Source organism: Melopsittacus undulatus, chromosome 8, assembly GCF_012275295.1.
Source record: "Melopsittacus undulatus isolate bMelUnd1 chromosome 8, bMelUnd1.mat.Z, whole genome shotgun sequence".
In the NCBI taxonomy this organism is placed as follows: Eukaryota; Metazoa; Chordata; class Aves; order Psittaciformes; family Psittaculidae; genus Melopsittacus; species Melopsittacus undulatus.
The window spans coordinates 37,863,089-37,885,544 of NC_047534.1; the positions used below are offsets into that span (position 1 = coordinate 37,863,089).

At 37.8% G+C, this 22,456-nt stretch overlaps 1 protein-coding gene across 1 annotated transcript in view; it reads left to right on the forward strand.

Annotated features, from left to right (window-relative positions):
- The window catches only part of PDE1A (phosphodiesterase 1A), a 49,372-nt gene that overhangs the window by 21,738 nt on the left and 5,178 nt on the right, over window positions 1-22,456 (forward strand). Inside the window, exons 7-12 of the mRNA XM_031052303.1 lie at window positions 634-759; window positions 5,549-5,650; window positions 5,770-5,890; window positions 9,813-9,894; window positions 11,861-11,981; window positions 13,517-13,701. Coding sequence (XP_030908163.1) covers window positions 634-759; window positions 5,549-5,650; window positions 5,770-5,890; window positions 9,813-9,894; window positions 11,861-11,981; window positions 13,517-13,701 — 737 coding nt within the window. The remainder of the gene's footprint in view (window positions 1-633; window positions 760-5,548; window positions 5,651-5,769; window positions 5,891-9,812; window positions 9,895-11,860; window positions 11,982-13,516; window positions 13,702-22,456) is intronic.

The window sequence follows — 22,456 nt, forward strand, 5'->3', positions numbered from 1 at the left end:
GTGGGTGGTTACTCTGAGTATATACAATTGCTCAACAGAACAAGATGTTGAATTTGCCTTATTAATATCATAGTAAGCTGTGCTGCTAAATCATCACACCTTTCTTCTAGTACAGACTTTTCAGCTGACCAAACTGAAATGCTCATGAATAGTTTTATCAGAACGTAAGGGTCGCAGAGAGGGGAGACCCAAGATTGCTTAGCAAGTAAGATCAGGTCTTGAGGAAACAAATTTGCCAAGAATTAATGATGTTTGAAGTTAACTATGATAAATCCATGCTGCTTCAGAATTTGTGAAAATCGATATGTATTTTTGATATTGTAGATTAGACTTTAAGAGGGAAAGGATACTGGTTTTGTCAAATATAAATGAAACACTGTTATATAAATGTTATATAAATAAACCACTGTGAGTTTAAAACCATGACGTACCCACAAACAGTACATACAATGGTATAATAATAACTTTTTATGCACTTAGAATAGAAAATTTATCAGTATTTGATACCATAAGAACAAATAAATATAGTTTGATACATATATTCAATAGTTCTCATAGAGAATACACAGTCCTGCCTTCCCCAAGGCTGTCATCAGGATGCTACTGCAAATTCTGTCTTTATTTTAACACCAGGTCAGATGTTGCAATATTGTACAATGATCGTTCTGTTCTTGAAAATCATCATGTAAGTGCTGCTTATAGACTCATGCAAGAAGAAGAGATGAACATCCTGACAAATTTAACCAAAGATGACTGGAGGTAAGACCTACTGTGACATTCAAACTTAATTCTAGTATTTAAACATAATAAAAAGAAACAGGCCTTCCCTGTGGAGTCTGTTTTAGAAGCTCAGATTACAAGAAGGAACTTTGGCACTGGAAAGTGTAATGGATGTTTAGAGCATAGGAAAGACACTGTGGTGTAAAAAAGTACTGTTTTGGAGGTACCATATTAAGTCCATGTGAGGCTCTGCATTTATGAGGCACAATTTGGACTGTGTGGACAGTGTCAGGTGAGATACCCCTTCAGGAAAATCACTGTGCTCCCCTTCTTGAGCTAGATTAGTGCTAACAGTGGTTTAAAACCTTGGTGCAGAGTCACTCTGCTGTCAGCTTGAGCACTAGTGCCTCTGGGATTTCTGCTACGTAGCAGCACAGCAGAATCACATCTTACTTACGCATTAAAAACTGTGTTAACTGGAGAGTCAAAATATAATGAAGTAAAGGCCCAGGAGCACTATAGAAATGTGTTTTTTTCTTCTCCTTCTTAGTTGTAATGTAACTCCTGAATAAAATTTGACCACCTGAAAGTGTCGGGATCATAATTGATATGTTAGAAATACCAAGACCTATAAGATCAAAATGAACAAGTGTTAGAGATAAGACTTTCTCCATTATTAAAAAGTACATCTTATCTTTGTATATCTTTAATGACTCCATGTAACACTTTAAATATATCTTCTCTGTGTTATTGTAAACACAGTTATAATTCAGAGATCCTAAAAATAACTTAAATAAGTGGCCTGTAAATTCAGAGAGGGATGTTTGACTTCCAGTAAAGTCTCCTACTGTGAATTATGGCACCATGAATAATAAAGCTATATATATATAAGTATAGATTTAAATATATATTTTATATATGAATCATAGAATCATAGAATAGTCTGGGTTAGGACCTTAAGATTATCTAGTTCCAACCCCCCTGCCATGGGCAGGGACACCTCCCACTAAACCATGTCATCCAAGGCTCTGTCCAACCTGGCCTTGAACACTCTGATTTATTTATAGTTTCACAAAACTATACTATTATGAAGGAATATGTCAATGTGAGATCAAATTTGGGTGTTGTGCATATTTGCAGTTGGACTGTTATATATGCTAGATTTACATGATTTTACTTATGTACATGATCAGAACACCCCTAAATAAAGTCTTTATTGGTGTAAGTGTGACAACACTTTTTTTCTGTAGCTACTCCAAAACACTTAAAGTATTTTATTTTATTTTATTTTTTTTTATTGAATACAAAGTGAGAGGGTCCAGTTATGGACCCTTTGCTCTAATTTTTCTCCATGGTTTTTGAACCAGTGATAAACTACCACATGCTTTCAGAAGCTGCTGCGCAATCACATACACTGTGTTTGTGCTTGCTTTTCAGTCTCCTCTCACTGTAACCCAGTTAGGATTTCCTGCAGCATCTTATTTTAGCTTGCAATTTTTTTTTTGTAGAGTGGAAGCATAGATGCAATTCACTATTATATGCAGCCAGTTTGAGGTTGGTGGGATTTGGCAATCAGTGAAAGTAATTTATTGTCTCTTCTTGGGGCTATTCAGTAAAATTTAGAAGAGATGTATGAACTGACAAATAAGCTCAAGCAACTAAATTAGGACACTCAGTTCCATATTTTGTCTCTTAGCTAGGCAATTGCAGTCTGTACTTTCAAACAAACCAGTAAATTCCAAAGTGCCTGTCTGAGAATCTTCATAACCTGTTGAAGTTTGAGACTTTAATTTAGAGAGTTGGTTGTGGAAATTATGGTTTTCTGGTATTCATTTTTAATATCCAAAAATTCCTGTTACCCTGTAATCAGACACAGTCGTTAATTGGTGCAATGACAGATCTGTTAGCCACTTAAAAGAAGCTCTTCAATTTTCTAATTATTACTAGAGCTAACTTTTGGGTCTATACTGAAAAATCATGCTGTTAAACTAACAGTTTTGAAGTTTGCACTGAATCAAATTGGCAGTAAATGGAAATGATAATGCATTCAACTTTTTAATGTACTTCCTGGCACTGATTAATTTCTTGACTACTGTCAGATCTGTTTTCTTGAGTTGCAGCAATTTCATTTGCTACAAATTTAACACCACTGCCTATTTAAACTGTGGTTTTGCTAATTATTTCAGCAAGATGAAGCAAAATGACTGAAAACAACTTTATAGTATTACATTTTCTTTTTTACATGTTAACGTTAAGAAGATAAATGCACTAATAAACTGTCAGCTTCAATTAAGCTTAAAACATAGGATTTGGGTCTGAGGAGGAAAATACTGCCAACATTCTGATGACGAGGTCCTTTGTGGATAATGCATGTGACATTCATAGTCATTTCTCACTCTTTTTCTCAACTCTGAAAATATATTCCAGTCTTTCATACTGTTTTGTCTTTCTCACATAATGCCCCTAAATAACTAAAGAGGAATCCCTTTTTGTTCCCCTTTCTCCTTTGATTTACCAGGCTTCTAGTGTTCTAGCAGCCTATGTGTTACATCAACAGTTGTAGGTGGTCAGATGGTATTAATGCCGCAAATCATTCCAGTCGTATGGCAGACTGATTATTGATATATGATATATTGCCTGATTATATTAAAACAGACTCATAAAAAACACGTTTTATATACAGTGCATAATGAACAGATTTTCTTTCACAAATTCCCTTGGGATTCTTCTGTTTGAGGAAAGCAGGATCTCAACAACTTGCAAGATGAATCGTACGTCTTCAGTTCTCAACTTGCTTTTGCTCATCTGATCTTGTTCCTGCATTTTTTTTTCCCATTAATTTCCATCAGGCTAAATGTCTTTGTCGTTGACAAATAAAGGTAAAGCTAGTTTCTGTTTATTCCTTACCTCCTTTTTCAGGAAATTAAAGAGCCACTCCTTCTCTCTTGTTTATTACAGCATTATTCATGTAATTTTTTCACATCATCTTGTATCTATTTTTTTTGTATTATCTATTTTTTTATATCCATATCCTATCCATAGGACAGATGGAAATAGGAGGGTTAAGAAAGGGTAACAGTACAGGATATGGCAGTTTACTTATGAAAAAAGGAGACTGAATACTCAAAACCAGTCATCTTCCTACTGTGGGCCCCAAAAAAACACTATACGCTGTATATGAATATGGTTGCCACTTCCCATCATAGAACTAAAGATGACAAGACCTATATATCTCTTTACTACAGTAGCATAAGCAATGCTAACTGTATTATCTCAATGCATACAACTGTGGACTGCTTAATGAAGTGGGCAGAGATTTCTGTCCAGGAGTTAACTATGAGATCAGCTGAGATCTCCTTCAATACCAAATCTGAGATGGTTTAGCAGTGCAGAAATCTCAGTGTTCATGCAGTCTTAGCTGTTTGTTCTCTTTTTTTTTTTTTTTTGCTTTTTTTTCTTTATTATATGGGTTTGGCTGTGTTTGAAGGATATGGTTTCAAAGCAGTGTGGAGGAGGAACAGTTGGGATGCAAATTAATTGGTATCTTATTATGAGGTCAGCTAAGGTAAGGCATTTTCTAAACACAGGTTGCTATGGCTGCATATTATTGAGTAGAAGTGAGAGGACTGAGTCTTTACCCAGTTATATCAAAGCAAATCAGGGCTAAATACACAGAAATCAATGAGGAGTACCAGCTTGACAGCAGTCTCTATAGTTTTTATAATAAACTATTCTAACAGCCCCAAAGAAAACTGCAATTTAACTCTCTAAAACAAAGTCCTTTAAAAAAACATATTTGTTAAGTAAATTCAAGACATGAACACAATCTGAAAGATCAGTGAGAATGACCAAAGCAGGATTCTAATGTTAGAAGTGATACTTGGACATTTTTAAGGTTGTGATTGTGCTCATGAAGGTATATGCTGCATAATAAAAGACTTAATGTGATGAATTGTCCCCAGGATACATATAAGCAACATTTGCACATAAATCCTCCTAGGCCATGTATAAAAACATGTCAGTAAAGACCCAACAGACTCCTACTTGGTCTATATACAGCCCTCTTACATTAAAGGAAGAATTTCCAAATCAGTAATTACTGTTGACAAAAGTCAATATACATTCATATGCAATCAGAATTAATGCACTTTCTTATATGATTCATGTTTTACTGTTTCATATTCATTTAATAGAAAGCTGATTGGCAAGCCAGCATCTCTGATAACAGTTCCAGGATATAGATAAATTATAAATCCCAAACTTGTTTTGATTTATGAAATAAGCATTAAGGTATTTTTGACATGAAGGGTAGTTTGTCATAATGTTCACGTATTGGTGTAATGTTGGTGAGGGTTTCAGGTGTCATACCTCTTGTTCTTCTGAGTTTTCCATAGCCTTCTTCATAGGTTTAGCATTATGCCTGCTCTGCACTAATGAGGGCAGTAATAAAAGACACAAATATACCCTCTTGTATGGTGGTAAGACCAACTGGGTTTTTTTAATACTGCTGGAAAAACAAGGAAAGACTTATAATGGATGACAGACCTGCATGTGATTTTAGTTTGCACACTAGAAAAGAGGAATTACAAAACAGCGTGACTCTGAAATAATTATTACAGAGTGCATTTTCTGAAGTACATTGGTTTTGCAGAATTGCTTTAGGATACAATGTTTAAGTTGTTAATGATTTATTTAAATGCTTCTTAAAATGTAATAAACCCTGTGATGTTGTTTTAAAAGTTATAAATTAACAAGTAGTGCTTAAACAAACAACCATACACAGAATAAATTAACTGTAATCAGTCATTTTGCTTTTAATTATTCATAGGGAATTGCGTAGCTTGGTCATTGAGATGGTCTTGTCTACAGATATGTCAGGTCATTTTCAACAAATTAAGACGATGCGACATACTCTCCAGCAGACAGAGGGGTAGGTTATTTTCCATTCTGTTCCTTATCTATACTTTTTCAATGAGTTAATGTACAAGAAAAGAACTTAAATAGTTGCTTTTGTTTTGAGATAATTGGAGCATGTCCTTGAATTGACAGGGTAGACAAAGCCAAAGCCATGTCTTTGATTCTACATGCAGCAGACATAAGCCATCCAGCAAAATCGTGGGAGTTGCACTACCGGTGGACCATGGCCCTGATGGAAGAATTTTTTCGACAGGTGCCTTTTTTAAAATCCTTTAATAAGTCTAGTTCAAGAATCAATGGTTACACAAGTAAATCTTTTAGGAAGTCTACCAGCAAGAATGCTGTTGGTTGTGATTGACAAGCATAGTTGGTAGTATATATTCTATACTCTTCACACATGCCACTGACATTAATTCAATTTATATGTGCATGAATAAGATTAGATTGTTATGGTTCTATATCTATTTCAGCTGATACCAGGATTCTGAGTTGTAGCAGGTTTTTTTTCCTTCAGTTACAATGTAACTTGTCAAGCTGTTTTCATTCTGTAGACAGAGATTTATATAGGCTTTGAGTTAAAAAAGAAGCACTAGCAGGGTATGATGAGGGGCTTGAAATAGGAAGAAATCATTTTCAGCAAAGAAAACAAAAAGTTGTCTCCATTTCATATTTCAGAAAGCCCTCCTATTTCTTTTTCTTGCCAGTTCTTGCCCATGAATATGCCACATAGATCTGAAGATTTTGCTTTCATAACAGCCTAATCGAAAGCCAGAGAGTGGATGGTATCATCCTGTTAATATTGTGTCCATATATCCTAAAACAAAAAAGAAGACACACCATTGTGAAAGTCTTAATTTCTGTGAGATACTGAATTCAAAGAGAAAGCCCAGTAGGTGTTGGTGTCACTGTTGCCATTTTTTTACTCACCTCAGCAGGTGAAAGAACCCACATCTCTCCAAAGCAATACTTTCCCAGTAATGAATATTTGTGCCCATGCACATTTTGAACATAACAGTTGCTGAATATAATTGATAATACAAATCCAGTTGAAGTGTTACCTAGTTTCTACAGTTAAAATGGTTAATACAGATAATGGAACAGTGTATGTCTTGCTCAGGTTGATTGTAGTTTGCTTTATGCCACCATTTTCAAATCAGATGGGAAAAAGGTGTCAGAAAATAAAAAAGTCAGTATGTCAGTATGAGGTTATTAGGCCCATCTGCCTGAGAAGGTTCTTGCTTGGATCTTGGAGGTCCTTTATAAGAATTCTCAGCAGGGAGCATCAGGACAGCTTTGACTTGCGCTTTGCACAGAATGCCTTAGTGTAAATAATGAATGGACTGCATTTTCTGGAAATACTGTGTTTGCTTCTGTAGATGGAAATTATGAGGATTTTGTACTTGAGAAGAAAAAGGAGGAGCAGATTACCACAGATATATATTACTTGAAAAGGTCAGGAATGACCAACTGTAAAAACATTTTAGACACAGGGAGACAGACTAGACAGAGCCCATGGGACAGTGAGGCAATGCATCCAGTCTAGTGGATATAGCACTAGCAGTAAACAGTATCACATTGGTCATTGAGTGCATAAGATCAGCTAATGTTTTAGTTATTTCTTTATCCTTTCATTAGAAGTAACTGTATCCCAAATAAGCTGCTCAAACACTCGAGAAGGCATTTAACAGTAGAATCAAATCACCATGTATGTATGTCTGCAGCTTAGCAATATGAAAGTCTTTCAGGCTGTAGAGGAGTGTGCAAGGAACTGAATCCCTCTTTATACATACTCCTAAGAACAGTGTGTGTGGAGTAGTTCCAACAAATGTAAAGTGTGACCAAGTAACAGTAAATATATATAAAGGCACTGAGCAGTGCAGACACGGTAGTTCTCCTGCTTCCTATATGTACTGGCTTGATTGTGCACCCTCTGGTCTGCCGATATAAGCATGTAGTGAAAATCTCTGGGATTTCCAAATCTGTTTCAACCAAGATGAAGTACTCCAAATGTATACAAAATCATAGAATCATAGAATAGTTAGGGATGGAAAGGGCCTTAAGATTGTAGTTCCAACCCCCCTCCAGGGGCAGGGACACCTCACACTAATTCCTCTTCTTTTCTTAAAAGATAGTAATTCAACTACTTCTACTGCTTTACAGGGAAAAGCATTGGAGCCTGAAACTGATGGTGCAAAACCATTGTTTTAACAGGCAGCTTTCAAAGTAGTGTGCACCAGCAAAAATGGACATTCACCTAGACAAAAAAACTTAGTTAACTGCAGCTAACAGTTAAAATGTGACAGTTGAAAAAAGCCAAACAATGCATTAAGCTTAAAAGTCACAACTACAGAAAGTATGTTATAATGCCAAATACACCCACCCATCTTGAAACCTTAACATAAAGAAATACATAGTTCAAGACACTCAAAGAAGTATCTCAGCTCCTTTAACATTCTGTTCTCAGTGTGAATAGACCCAAAAGCACAAAAAGAGAATTTTTCAAGAGTTCACTGGGAGAAAGAGAGCACCTGGGATAGTGTTCTGTTTTGCATAACGATTTTTATTTTAAACTCATTAAATTCTGATGATCAATTTAAATATCGGTGCTCTGTCCATTATTACAATTACCGTAGACTTAGAATTATATGATCTTTTAGTATTAATCATGTATTATATTAATTGCAGAGTAAATAAAGATTGTGGTAAAGAGCTGCTTGAAAACAAACAAAAAAAAACCCACATTGATTCTTATGCCCGATTTTCTCTTGTTAAATACCTAGCTAAGGGAAGATTAGACAATTAATATTGCTTTAGAAATCCTGTATTTAACAATGGCTGAAATCATTAGAACTACCCCAGTTTATATTATATCACATTCTGGCTCCTACCTTTACATGGAGATGCCACTAGCACTGCACCTAGTAGTAAGTATTCATGTGTTCATCTATACTCTGAAATCAAATTATCAACACTTACGTGTAAAATTTAAAGGCCATAATGATGAAACTCTCCATTTCCACATGAAACACGATCTGTGAGCTACATCTGTTCTTGTGGCTGAAGTACATTTATTGGTATTACAGTTTTAAACTTTCCCCAAGTCTAGTTCAATGACACATGATAAAAAGGCTAAGGAATGTTGATACTGCCCCCTTCATGAAACAGGTTCTCATGAGATCTTTGGGAAAATGGTATATTCTTGTACTGCTCCCCACTGAATAGTCATGAAATAGCAGTCTCCATGTCTGATGTAATACATTGATTCATTTTACTTGAAAGGCTAAGTTTTCCTGTCTCTGTAATGTCAGTGCTTCTGGGGACTAGGCTTCTCTAGCAACATAAATTATAGCTTCCTTTGAACGATGTCTCTTAAGGTTTTTTATAGAATCATAGAATAGTTGGGGTTGGAAAGCAACTTCAAAGGTCAATTAGTCCAGCCCACCTCCAATCAGCAGCAATTGAGCCGCTAGACTTTCTTTTTGAGCTTTAGCCAGTCAGTGGCTGACTTGCATGTCTAACATACTGAAAATGGAGATAACACCCCCTGGTCTGTTAAGATTGTTATGACAAAACCTTCTTTTAATGTGGTAGGTGTGAAATATTCTCAGAAGTGGGCTTTACAAATCATTGGTGTAATGAAATTGAACTTGTGGTTTTCTATGGCTTCAGCAGAAGAGACATATGCCTGCTAGTGAGAATGAGTTCTAGTCAGGTCATGCCCTTGTCCCATGTAAATCCATTGAAGTATGTGGTAAACCAGTGTTAACAGAAGGAAACATTTAGCATTTGGCCTACAGTTGCAAACATGTTTAAATCTCTCCAATCCTATTACATCTGGGGTCAGCAGGACTAACCTGTGAATACTGAAGGACCTCATATATGTTAAATGTCATCATGGTGCCTTGTTCTGGAGGAGAACTTGCTTGCAATAAGTTCCTTTAGATAAAAATTGCTGAATATAAGTTAGAGTTTAACTTTTCCTGAAAATTTAAAGATAAAACATGAGGATGAGTTTGTTCGTTTTTTTTTTTTTTTTTTGCCTGTGGCATGTTTTTATGTAGGAGTATAGGTGAACAAAGTAATCTGTTGAATAAATACTGGAATGTTCAGATTCCTTTGTCTCTTTGTCCCTCTGTCAAATATGTGGTTGTAATATTAAATACTGTCGTTTGCAGGGAGATAAGGAGGCTGCTTTAGGTCTTCAGTTTTCCCCACTCTGTGACCGCAAGTCTACTTTGGTTGCTCAGTCCCAAATAGGTAATGACAAGTTGTGTTTTTTTCTTGTATGTGTAGGAGCATGTGGGCACTGCCTGTGCATCTGTGAATTGCAGATGTTCCAAATACTGTTACATAGAAGGTATTTCTTTGCAACTGTTTACCAAACTCATATGCTTTTACAGCAGAAATGTGCTGGTTTCAAAAGAACATGAAGTAATTTCAGCATGTGTGATGCCAAAGAAGGGTAGAGGTGGATTAACCAAAGTATCGGACGTGAGCCCAACTTTTGCTGTACACAATTTAGGGTTTGGTAGATTGTGTCCTCAGACAGTTTGACTCTTGCTCAAGAGCTCACAGGTCTGTCTCTTCTGTAATCTGAAAGCTGGGTACTATTTTGTAGATGAATCTCAACTTGAAGCTAATAAATACGTTAGATATCTGGACTGCAGTTAAGATTGTCAGTGTGGCAGGGTCAAGCCTTCTCGGATTGACAAGAACCACTGCATGCTGTTTCTGTCAGTCCTAATTGCATTTTGGTCAAGAGTGGACAAACTTCAGCTTCCCATTTTCAGAAACGTGGTTCTTGGTTCTCTCTATCTCCATTTCCATCAGCAATAATAAGGAAATGAAACTGGTAAAGATCACAAGGGCTAGTTACAAGGACATATCCTAGAAGCACACTGAGTAAAGCAGTAGGTCCTACCAACAGCTGTACTTTTTACATGAGTGAACAGAGTATTTAGGAAGATATTCTATAGGTGACAATCTTACCCTTGAATTGAAACATGTTATCGTGTCTGATCTTGTCACTCAAAATATCCTTTATTCCATTTCACTGGGAATCGTAGAATCATAGAATAATTAGGGTCGGAAAGGACCTTAAGATCATCTAGTTCCAACCCCCCTGCCATGGGCAAGGACACCTCACACTAAACCATATCCCCCAAGGCTTCATCCAACCTGGCCTTGAACGCTGCCAGGGATGGAGCATTCACAACCTCCCTGGGCAACCCATTCCAGTACCTCACCACCCTAACAGTAAAGAATTTCTTCCTTAGATCCAACCTAAACCTCTGCTGTTTAAGTTTCAACCCATTTCCCCTTGTCCTATTACTACAGTCCCTAATGAATAGTCCCTCCCCAGCATCCCTGTAGGCCCCCTTCAGATACTGGAAGGCTGCTATGAGGTCTCCATAGAGCCTTCTCCAGGCTGAACAGCCCCAACTTTCTCAGCCTGTCTTCATATGGGAGGTGCTCCAGTCCTCTAATCATCTTTGTGGCCCTCCTTGAGCATCATATCATACCTATATAGCAGGAGGAAAGCTGGATCCTAGGCTGAAGCACTATTGCTCACCTTTGTGTTATGTTGTATGAAGACATCTGGAAATCCATTGCTAGCTCGTGTTTTAGCTTTTTTTTTTTTTCCTGTTAAGTGCTCAGCAGAGAATAATGCTTCATTCTCTCACTGTGTCATTCCGTACCTTGATGAGCACTTTAAAATGTAAAAGACATTGTTCGGAGCTGACATCTCAGAACTGTGGGATGAACGCTGTCTTCTAAGGATATTACTTGTTCTCTTCACTGATTTGACAGAACACTCCTACACACTGTGAAATAACACTTTACCTCCACAGAATAACAAACAGCAATTTGAAATATTAACTCCTTGGCAAGAAGCTCCATATAGCAAAAGAGACAGTATGACTTCTATCCCCCTGACTCAATGGTAGATTCCCTTCTATTCATTCCAAATGGTACATGTGTTCTGCAGTGCATAAAATTTACAAGAAAAAGGAATCAAAAGCTGTAATTATTAATATCTAGTTACATTTATACAGCTTCAAGTGCTTTGTTTTTACTTGTGCTTTTTTCTTCAAGATTATACTGCTGGTATCTAGTATATTGAATCAGGACTATAGTCAGAAAATCAGCTTGATATCAAGGGTTTTTTTAGAACTATGAGCTGTGGAAATGTAAAATCTCTTTTTCTCTCTTTCTTCTTTAGGTTTCATTGATTTCATAGTAGAACCAACATTTTCTCTTCTTACGGACTCAATGGAGAAAATTGTTATGCCTCTTATAGAGGAAGCATCAAAATCTGAAAGTCCTGCATTTGGGGCACCCAGGTATGAATGCACTGCTTAGTTATTGAATTAACATAAATTAACATAATAATGTCATTCTCAGAAGTGCTACGATTATTTTGGCAGTTGGAAAAGTAACTTAAATAGTTATACGGTATTGCCACCATGTGGTTTCATGTTGTATTTGCAGTATGCTATTACTCCACTGACTGTGGACAGTTGTGCATATAAAAAAGCAAAACCACAATAATGAGCAAAATACACGTGTAAAATATAAAGTTTATTTTCTACAGCATATCTAATAATTTTTTTCCTTTGACTATAAGCTTTGCAGTAAATTATTGGCGTTCCTGGTTCTCTTATTTTGATCCATTTTTAGTATAATTTTAATTGACAGTACCAAAAGTCATTCTTTCTCAGAGACAATTAGAAGTGGAGGTGATGAAGGTAGTTTCAGGGTTTTTTTTTCCTGTTTCTTACTATGCTCTAGGTCACTTTTCTTCTTCACCTTTCCATATTATATATATATATATTCCATACTATATATATATATATTCCATATATTATCAGATAATTCTGATATATACCCTTGAGACAAAATGGATTCCACTTACAGTCCACTTGAGAGACCTAAATACAGTATAAGTGAGATGTGGCGGGGGGTGGGGTTGCCCATCAAGCTCTTGATTTTTGCATCATTATAGAATTTATCTGTAAAACAAACTTGCTGTGACAGACACTGTTATCTGAGTGACTCCATGTTGAAAGCATTGTTCAGTAATCAGATGCTGCTCTTACAAATAATGCCTCTTACCGCATTTTTTTAATTTTAAAACTGTATTTCGAGCTTTCACTGGGGCTGCTAATATGATAACTCCTCAGGGCAATTTTTCACTTGCTGTGCATTAGTTAGAATTTAACTGTAAAATGGTGAACCTAACTTTTCTGATTGTGAGTTTAAGTGTATTTTGGTTACTAGAAGTAAGTAGAAGTAGGTATTTATGACAGGGTTCTTAGTGGTTTGGAGGACAATGCTAAACTAAGGCATTGCTAACAAATTTGTTTACCTACTCTCTTCTTCACAAATGAGTGATTAGCAGCTGCAAATGATTAATAGCTCCAGGCTTCATTTTCAGTTGATGTTTCTGACTGAGAGGTAGATGAACAAAGTCTTATGATCCAGCAAAGCCTCCTCAAGTGAGGTGCAGGATAAAGGGATTGCTTTCAGATGTCTTTAATGTGAGCCCCAAAGATACCATTCACTGTTCAAAAACACAGCTAAGAAGCTAAATAGTTATATAAGCATTCTTTCAAGAAACAACATACAAGCAATGTATTTTCAGCTATTGCATTTGTTTCAGGAATTCCCTGGAAAAAAGTTGGTAAGAATCGGTACCAGGTTACAGCTTCATGAGTTGAAGAAATGTCTTGTATCTCAGCCACTCTTTGGTGAAAATTATTATTTCAAGTTAGTGATTGCATGTAGGTCCTAAGGAGTTTTTTTTCAAATTAGCTGTTTGTATTCTGTTAAAGTTACCTGACAGTGTTAATAATTTAGGGGTTTTTCCCTTCTGCAGCCAAAATAGTTTGGGAGCAGTAAGCAATGCTGAAGCACACAGACGACCCGGTTTTAAAAGTACAAGCGATGGAGGGACTCACACAGAAAATTCTCTAGCAACTGTAGACCTAACAAGCTTTAAGGCCAACTTGATGAAGATCATACAAGCAAACAAAGAAAGATGGAAAGAATTAGCAGTAGAAGGTATGATATACTAAGGTGGAAAGGTTTTATAGGTTACTCCCTAACCTTCCATTAATCTTATTTTTTCATTTCCTTCAACCTACAAAAATACATAGTTGTCATGTATTCATATCTTTTATGTCTTTATTGTTTAGATGGTCCTGTTTTATCCTCCCAGGAGGTATAAAGAGATGTAGATGGTCAGGTGATGAGAGGAAATCTTATACCCTGTACAATAAGCCCCTGTGTTGCTCTGCTTATCTTTAGTGGTCTGGTTTAGAAATGTGCATTCTTGCACATGTAATCATAACTGATACTGACATCTGCTTTAAATGCCAAATCAACAATTCAAAGTAGTATGTGCCACCGCATTTCTTAAGAAATGTGAAAGTTGTACTTTGCTATTAGAAATGCTATCTCTTCCCCACTGTATGGAACAAAATCCAGTAGTGCAGGCTTCTTGAGACTATGCTGCAGGCAGTTATTTAAATGACCCAGTGGATCTAAAAATTTGGGCATTCACAGCATGTATTAGACCCAAACAAGGCAAAAAGTGATTCTTCATTTGCTGGTTGATAGTTTAAGCAAACTTGCATCAAGCATTTTACTTCATAAGCCATACCTGAAAATTTTCTGGAGTTAGTTTTCTGAGTGTAATGGTTCATGATACTTGTTGAAAGCAGTTCATAACCTTGATCCATGTTAAGTGAATGCCATTTGAGAATATTTTGTCCACAGTCTGTGTTGCTTCCAGGTAAGCACCTAGAATATTTCAGTAATGTTTCACTGTTGGGGCTGGTCTTGCTGTACATGATCTGATAATGACTGCAGGAAATGGTATCCTGGAACCCATTGCCAGCCCTGTCTTTCCTGTCATCCAGAGCAGCATTGTTTTCCTCAAAGAGGTGTCAGACAAGACAGAAAAACACTTCTGAGCTGTGCTAAATTCTAATTTAGTGCTAAATTGCAAATGCATATGCTGGTTAGGAGAACAGTAAGTAAAAACAAGCTTCAATACATCTATTGTGAGAATGATTTGACTGTTGAGTAGAAGGGAAAGCTGAGGAGATTTAACTAATATTGTCTCTTTACATGATTGTTTGCCTCTTTTGGTATTGTTCAACTAATACTGACTGGTCAAAAAGACAAAGCTGCTAATTTGAGATGATTGGTATTAATAGCAGACATTGGGTGTCAAAGACCACTTAGCTACAGACTGCAGAAATCAAGCAGCCTTAGGCTATTTACATGTAAGATAATTCAATATGGAAAAATTGAGAACTTGTTATCTGGAAGTCTGCCATTTCCAGTTACATACAACTAACTTGTTTGATTTTGGTACATCAACTTTTTGGTATATTGTTTTGGAGTACAGTGCTATCAAAGAGATAATTTCTTAGTTGCAGCGCTCTGTAAATTACTGATACATATAGACCAGTTTTACTGGGCCATTGACAGCCTTTGAAAACACAAAGCTTCACACAGCAAGAGACAGAAGAATTCTTCTGGGTAAATGATTGTCTCTCTATACAGTCAATATTAATGTGAGGACCAGCAAGATCCAGGAAATTCTGGTCAAACTTTCTGCTTTGAAAAACAGAGCTGATAATGTTCAAGACTCAATGGACTTTGTTGAGATTGCTTTTGTCCATAATCTAGGATGCCCTTCTTTTCTTCCATCAATTTGGCTAATAAAATGTGTCTATTTCCTGAACACAGTTATGGAATTATGGTAGAATGCACATTAGGAAAATAGCTGGGTAAGTGAAAATAGCTGTTTGAGGCCAAAGCTTGATGAACAGTATCAGCTTTGTGTGATTATGTTTAAATCTGTTTTGCAAAACCTCTGTGAGAGCACGGAAGAGGTTTATAGAAAGCTGTGCCCATAAAAAGACTACCTGCAGGAACATGTGCAGTTGACGAGCATGGCATGGAGACCTTCAAGGTACCTGATCAGAATCTAGAGGAACCCTGTGAATATTGAAGATTCTTTTGAGTACAGATTTATATTTTGGTAGTACAGAGGTAGTAAGGTGTTGGGTTTTGGGTTGGTTGTTTTGGGGGGCGGAGGAGGCGGATATTATATAGATTTTGTGAAAGATGGAGGTATTTTCCATTCATCTGGAATGGAATGTGTGGGTACTTAGTCCATATGTGGGCACTAAGGGCTATTGGAAAAGAGGTTTTCACTAAGTGAACATAGTCCTAGATAGAGCACTGAGGTAGAACAAGTTGCTTTTCACATAATGAAAGAAGGAGTCTTCCCCCACTGGTCCATATCAACTGTATATCTGCTCTCAAGTTGCACCCTGCAAATGTTGAAAATCCTTAAACAGACTGTGCAAAATTAACATCTAGTAAAAAATGAAAAGTATTGAAATATATTCCCTTTCCACTTGGAATTCGTTTCAGTTTGCGCTTAAGTTTTACTAAGCTTGCAAGTGAATAACCTGAGACCTTGAACTTCAGATTATTTTTCCATCCTATCTGGATCTCACGTTACCTTGTCTAACTGTTGCTTGATGAGAAGTCTTTAGGTTGCTCTAGGTATATGTATGTAGTTTTGCTTTATTTATATATTAGTAGGAGCACATGGGGGGCAAGAAATATCAGGGGTAAATCACTGCCAGGTGAAAGGACTGTTTTTATTACTGCCATTGTTCCTATCTAGATAAGTTGCAACAAGCTGCAAAGAGCTGAGTACACTGACAAAGTCATGTGTGTGAGGACAGGGTGCCATGGTAGTAAGTAAACTGACTGTTAGTGTAGATCTCCAAACATACTTCCTGATCTATGATAAACAGTACTTGTTCTGTTAACAATCTGCATTCTTGGCAGTGGGCTCTGCAAACATTGTTCCCAGATTAGTTAACAGGCTCAGGAACAGTTGTCTCTATAAAATGTAGATACACAAATAATATAAAAAGGAAACTAGCAGCAATCCATATAATTTGCTAGTCATGATTCAAACCTGTTCCAGCTTCTCACCTCTTCAGGATAAGGCTACTCATGTAGCACTGGTTGGGAAGCAGGGCTGGAAAAGATGATCTGATTTCTATGCCCAGACAGTCCAGAGCAAGAAAACCAAGACACACTGACAGTATTGTTAACAGGGCAGCTTTCTTGGAGATGCTGGTGGTACCCCTCCCTGGAAAGATTGTTGTTGTTGAGATATGGTTCAGAGCAAGCAGCTTGTGCAAGGAACAGTGTGCTTTGTTTTGGAAAGGCCTCTGTTAGTAAGGAAAGCATTTATCTACCTAGGCAGCTTCCTTAACAGAAGGCTCACTAAATAAAATGGCTTCATTTTGCTAAAAAGGCCATGTCTTGTATAATTGATGCAGAGGAGCTCAGTGCTCTATAGCCTAAGGGTTCTCAACCTTTCACCACTGGAGAATTAGAGGAATGTTTCTCAGGCCTTTCAGGGAATGCTGTTAACAGGGAATTACCATAATGATCAAACATCTGGGATACTAATTTGAAAGCCTTGATGTTTAATTAATATTCCAAACCTCTAATCACCAGATAATCTGTCTTTGTTCAGCTCAACACAGTGATAAAGACACACTTCCATCCTGTGTTGCTGCTATTTGCAATTGTGCTAGTTGTAGCAAATAGATAGTAAAGATGCTCAGATGAGTCTGAGAGATTCTTCCATTAGAGAAAACATTTGCTAAATGGATTTTAAGGTCTGGAAATTATTGACCTATGGAGAAGGGTGTAAGAAACACACGATTTGTTGGAAAAGATTTAAATATCAAATGAGATCCTTCATGGTGCAATTCTTAGAACACAGAGAAATTTAAACGCAATTATTAATATTTTAAAACCATAATGTTTATTTTTATGCCTACCATGTGTATTCATTTATGCTTATTTTGTTGTATAAAAATGTTCCGAAGTTTTGCTAATCAAGTTGCTAGTGGTTGGCAAGCTCAGAGCAAAAGGGTATGGACTAGTAATCATGCTTACCCTCTATTCAGTAAATGTCATTGTAAATAAAAGTACAGGGATAAATAAGTATAATTATCCTTGATTTACATTTGAGCAAAAAAAAAAAGGCACAGACAGCTTAGATCACTCACCTTGTGTCATATAATAATATGACAGAATGCAACATGCAGTCAAATGAGCCTATGACCGAAGCATGCTAACATTGTTCATCTTCCGGATAATACAAGAGCAGTGTTACTTGTTGTACTCATTTTATTCTTGTGTAACTTATGAAGAATTAACTGTTACATGACCTGGCCAAAGGTTGCATTATTTGTGTGGAAAGTGATTGCTGACAAATCTTGTCCTCAACACCTTTGGCAGTGCACTGGGCTGCAGGGCTCAAAGGTGGTATGTCTGACTACACCAGGACAGGGTGGAAAAAAGGTGAAGGTGAAGGAGGGTCTTGCACTGTTCTGTATTTAGTTTTGATAATAATAATAATATGAAAAACTGACAACTATTCCATCTTTGGAGTAGAGATCAGCTTTATTTTTATTTTCCCTGTGGGCAGCAACTTTGAATAAAAAATGTCTCTTCTGAAAGACCTCTGCATGGTACCTGCAGGCCCCCTTCAGGCACTTTCAGTCCTGCATATTTCTAGTCACAATAACCACAGGGTTTGGTTCCATTTTGTCTGGAAGATTTTCTCTGCAGACTCACTAATAAGAAGAGAGTAACATCTGCTGAAATGCAAAAATGTGAGAGTGATGAGCTGATAGCATGTTAATGTGATTTAGCAGCCGTTAGTCACAGAAACCGATTGACAGTTTGGCACATGAAATCTACCCTACTGGACTATTTTAATCTGTTAGATAAAAATAAATTCAGGGGCTAAAGGAGTCCCATCTAGGACCAGTGACAGTGATTTTAATTGCAATGCTAAAACCTTTAGTCACAAGCAGTTTTTGAGCTAGTCCAGAAAAGTGTTAAGACCAGTGGGAAAAGGAGAGTTTTTCACCATGATCTGAGCAATTACAATGAATGGATTGAGCTAAGAGTAGCAAGAAACATTTTGTATTAGCAGTACCTGGTAAATCACTGACTAAGGAATAATAACAACCTGTTCTATGTACCCCTCGAGTGTACACTGGCCGTCCTCTGTGTGTGACAAACTGCACTACTTGAAACATCATTTGCCTCTACTATGCTCAGAGCAGCATGTCCCTTCCTTCCCCTATCCTGGAAGTCACAGCATTCAAGCTCCTGTGCTTACAGCTAAACAGCAGAAGAGAAGGTAAAGGCAGAGGTAACCACCCTAGGAAACCATAAACTCACGAATTATTTTTAACCAAATCTTTAACCAAATTTTTAACCAGAGCTAATCAGATATTTGCTACATTTTGTATATGATGTAATGCTGTGACATCAAGTGCCACTAGCTTATGTGGTTTGCAGTGGCTTTATATACTCCTGTATGTGTGATGAAATATGTGTAAGGAGCTGAAAGAGGAAAGAGTAAGTGCCTAAATAACTTTGTTACTGTAATATATTCTTGGGTTTGAAAATGGTTGGTTGCAAAACATCACTGTTGTTTTGGAGCTCTTGGACATGTCTTTAAACTTACTTCCAAGTTCCAGGGTGTTGTGGTTTAAACCCAGTCAGCCACACAGTTTCTACCTGCCCCCACACCCTCCCCGCTCCTGGAGGAATGGGGAGGAAAATTGAAAGAATGTAACTCCCATGAGTTGAGATAAGAACAGTCCAGTAAGTAAAGTATAACAAAAATCACTACTGCTACCACCAATAATAATAATGATAAGAGAAATAACAAGGGAAAAGAATACGATACCACCCACTGAAACGAGCCCGACAGAGAAGAGAGTGCCCTTCTGGGTAACTACCAGTTACCTCCCTGGGCATGATGTGCTGTGGTATGGAATACCTCTTTGGCTAGTTTGGATCAGGTGTCCTGTCCCTGCTTCCTCCTGGCCTCCCCTCCTCCCTGGCGGAGCATGAGACTCACAAAGTCCTTGATCAGAGTAAACATCAGTGTTATCAGCTCTGTTCCCAGGCTGCAAGTCAAAACACAGCGCTGCACCAGCTACTAAGAAGGAGAAAAATTGACTGCTACTGCTGAACCCAGGACACAGGGGTACCAGGATCAGTTTTCTCATTTTCTGCAAAGTTATGACGCTTATTGCTTCCTCATCTCTATAAAATGGCTGCTGTGAGAACAGTTCTTTTAGAAAGGTGGAGTTCCTTACCGTTTTGTTTCAGTTTTGGTTGTTTGGCACTGCTTTCTGGAAGCAGTGGCAAGCCTAGAAAACAAAGTCTGTGCTAATATACACAGAGAGTCTGTAATGTCCAGCAGCATTCTTCATTGCAGAATCCTCAATTTAATTCTTAGTGAAGGTGAACAGCTTTGCTAATTCTTAATACTTCAGTGTCATTATGTTTTTCTGTAAGGGTAAGTTGTTGTAGCTTATCTTGTAGCATATTTTCAACATAGCCAATGAAAATAGCAATGTGATTCACCAGACATTTTCTTTACTGGGGTCTAGCACTGTGATGGTCACTGTCATTAGCTGATCCAAGATGTTCTGCTAACACCTGGCTTTTGTGTTTTTCCTCTCCACTCTTGTTAAGTCGGTACATATTCAAGTGGTGCAGTTGCTGGAGACAAAAAGGTATCTTATAAGTCCTGTAACTGTGCAGATGATAGTAGCTGAATGCTCTGTTTCTTATTACAGAAAGGCTAGGAGAAGAAAATCGATGGACATATGCAGAAGGGAAAGTACCAAAATGTAGAAAAGCTTCCTCATCACTTTGTAGACCATGTCTTGAAAGTGTTGCTGTGTACACAGGAAGTACTGTAGCTGAGCTGGTGCAAATCAGTGTTGTAGTTGATGATGAAGACTCACCAGAGCTTTTGTGGTGGCAGAGCAGTGATACTTTGGAGACCACAAGGTCCTACATGATTTGAGAGCTTAAGCTGGGTGACAACTCCAGTATTTAGTGGACAACTTAGTCCTTCATTAGACTGACAGGAATTCAGTGTTCCCAGCCAATCTTGCAAGCAATTAAACAAAACAAAAACAAAAAAAACCCACTTCAGTTTTCAGAGATTTTTTTGCCAAATAAAAAGTGCTGAAAGAAGAGTATTAGCTGATAATAAAGAGAGAGAAATCACTTTCAGTAGTTAAATGTAGTTCACTAGATCACTGCGTTTTCTGTACGTGTCAAATTACTAAGTACCAGAATTTTTCAACTATTCTGAAATTTGGCTATTGCCTCACAACTGCTGCCAGTTTTTCCAAGCAAAACAATGCATTGCAATCACCTTGCCAACAGCCAGCCTAAACTCTAGGAAAGAAACTCACCAGTTCTACTGTGCTTATGTATCAAATGCCATTGTTGCTTCTCATGAAAGACGGTGATCTAAGGCAGGAGTTCAGAAATAGCAGAGAAGTAGAGAAGAGAGGGATAGAATTGAGTCACCTCTAACAGACTGGTTGTGAGAAGCCGTTTGGTTTACAGATGAACTCACACAAATTTTGCTGAATAACACTCGGTTCTTGTAAAGAAAACAATACCAAACAGTTGAAAATATGCAGACAGGGCTGGCTCCAGGCACTTTTAGTAAGTCTAAACAGAGAGAGCAAAACCAGTAGCAACAATAAGACATATTCTTATCTGTATTATAATCAATATCTGAAGGGGGCCTGCAAGGATGCTGAAAAGGGACTCTTCGTCAGGGACTGTAGTGATAGGACAAGTGGTAATGGGTTAAAATTGAAGCAGGGGAAGTTCAGGTTAGATATAAGGAAGAAGCTCTTTACTGTGAAGGTGGTGAGGCACTGGAACAGGTTGCCCAAAGAAGTGATAAATGATCCATCCCTGGCAGTGTTCAAGGCCAGGCTGGACATGGTTTAGTGTGAGGTGTCCCTGCCCATGGCAGGGGGTCAGAACTAGATGATCTTAAGGTGCTTTCCAACCCAAACCATTCTGTGATTCTGTGATACTGAGTTCACTGCACTGCACAACACACTTCTATCTATCTGAATGAATATGCTAATCTGTACACTGTTTAGTGCCTAATTGACATCCTCCCAAAAAACAGAGGGAGTTTTCTAGAGGATTATTTAATCTTATTAGTCTTATTCATCTATTTACTCTTATTAAATATTGTCAATGTTGAAATGCCAAGTTACATTGTTCATTTAACATACCCCATTTCCTTCTCTGTGTGGTTATGGCAATGTGTGCCTATAGAATCATAGAATAGTTAGGGTTGGAAAGAACCTTAAGATCATCTAGTTCCAACCCCCCTGCCATGGGAAGGGACACCTCACACTAAACCATGCCATCCAAGGTTCTGTCCAACCTGGCCTTGAACAACCCTGGGGATGGAACATTCACAACTTCCCTGGGCAACCCATTCCAGTGCCTCACCACTCTAACAGTGTGGCTTTTTCCTGCCAGCACCAGTAGTGATCTTCTTTAGCAGTGTACCAGCTGATTGTTCATGGTGTGTGTTTCCTTGTTAGCCCCCTGCAGAACTGCAAAGGGGTGGGGTCAGCAGATTTAGGAGGAAGTCCCTTGCTTTTAATTGTCCTCTTCCTCCTTTTTTGGTTGGCTTTTCGTGTTACTGTCTGCCAGCTTCCTGGGTTAATGGCCTCCTTCCTTCCTCCATGAGCTACAATGGATGCTTGAGGGCCCTGCACAGTCTGGGCCTGCAGCAAGCATTCCTGCTTCCTCTCAGCTTCCCTGACATCTTTCAGCCTATTGACAGTGTCCCGCAGTTCAGCTCCTGCTGCAGCAGGACCTCTACCAGGGAACACCG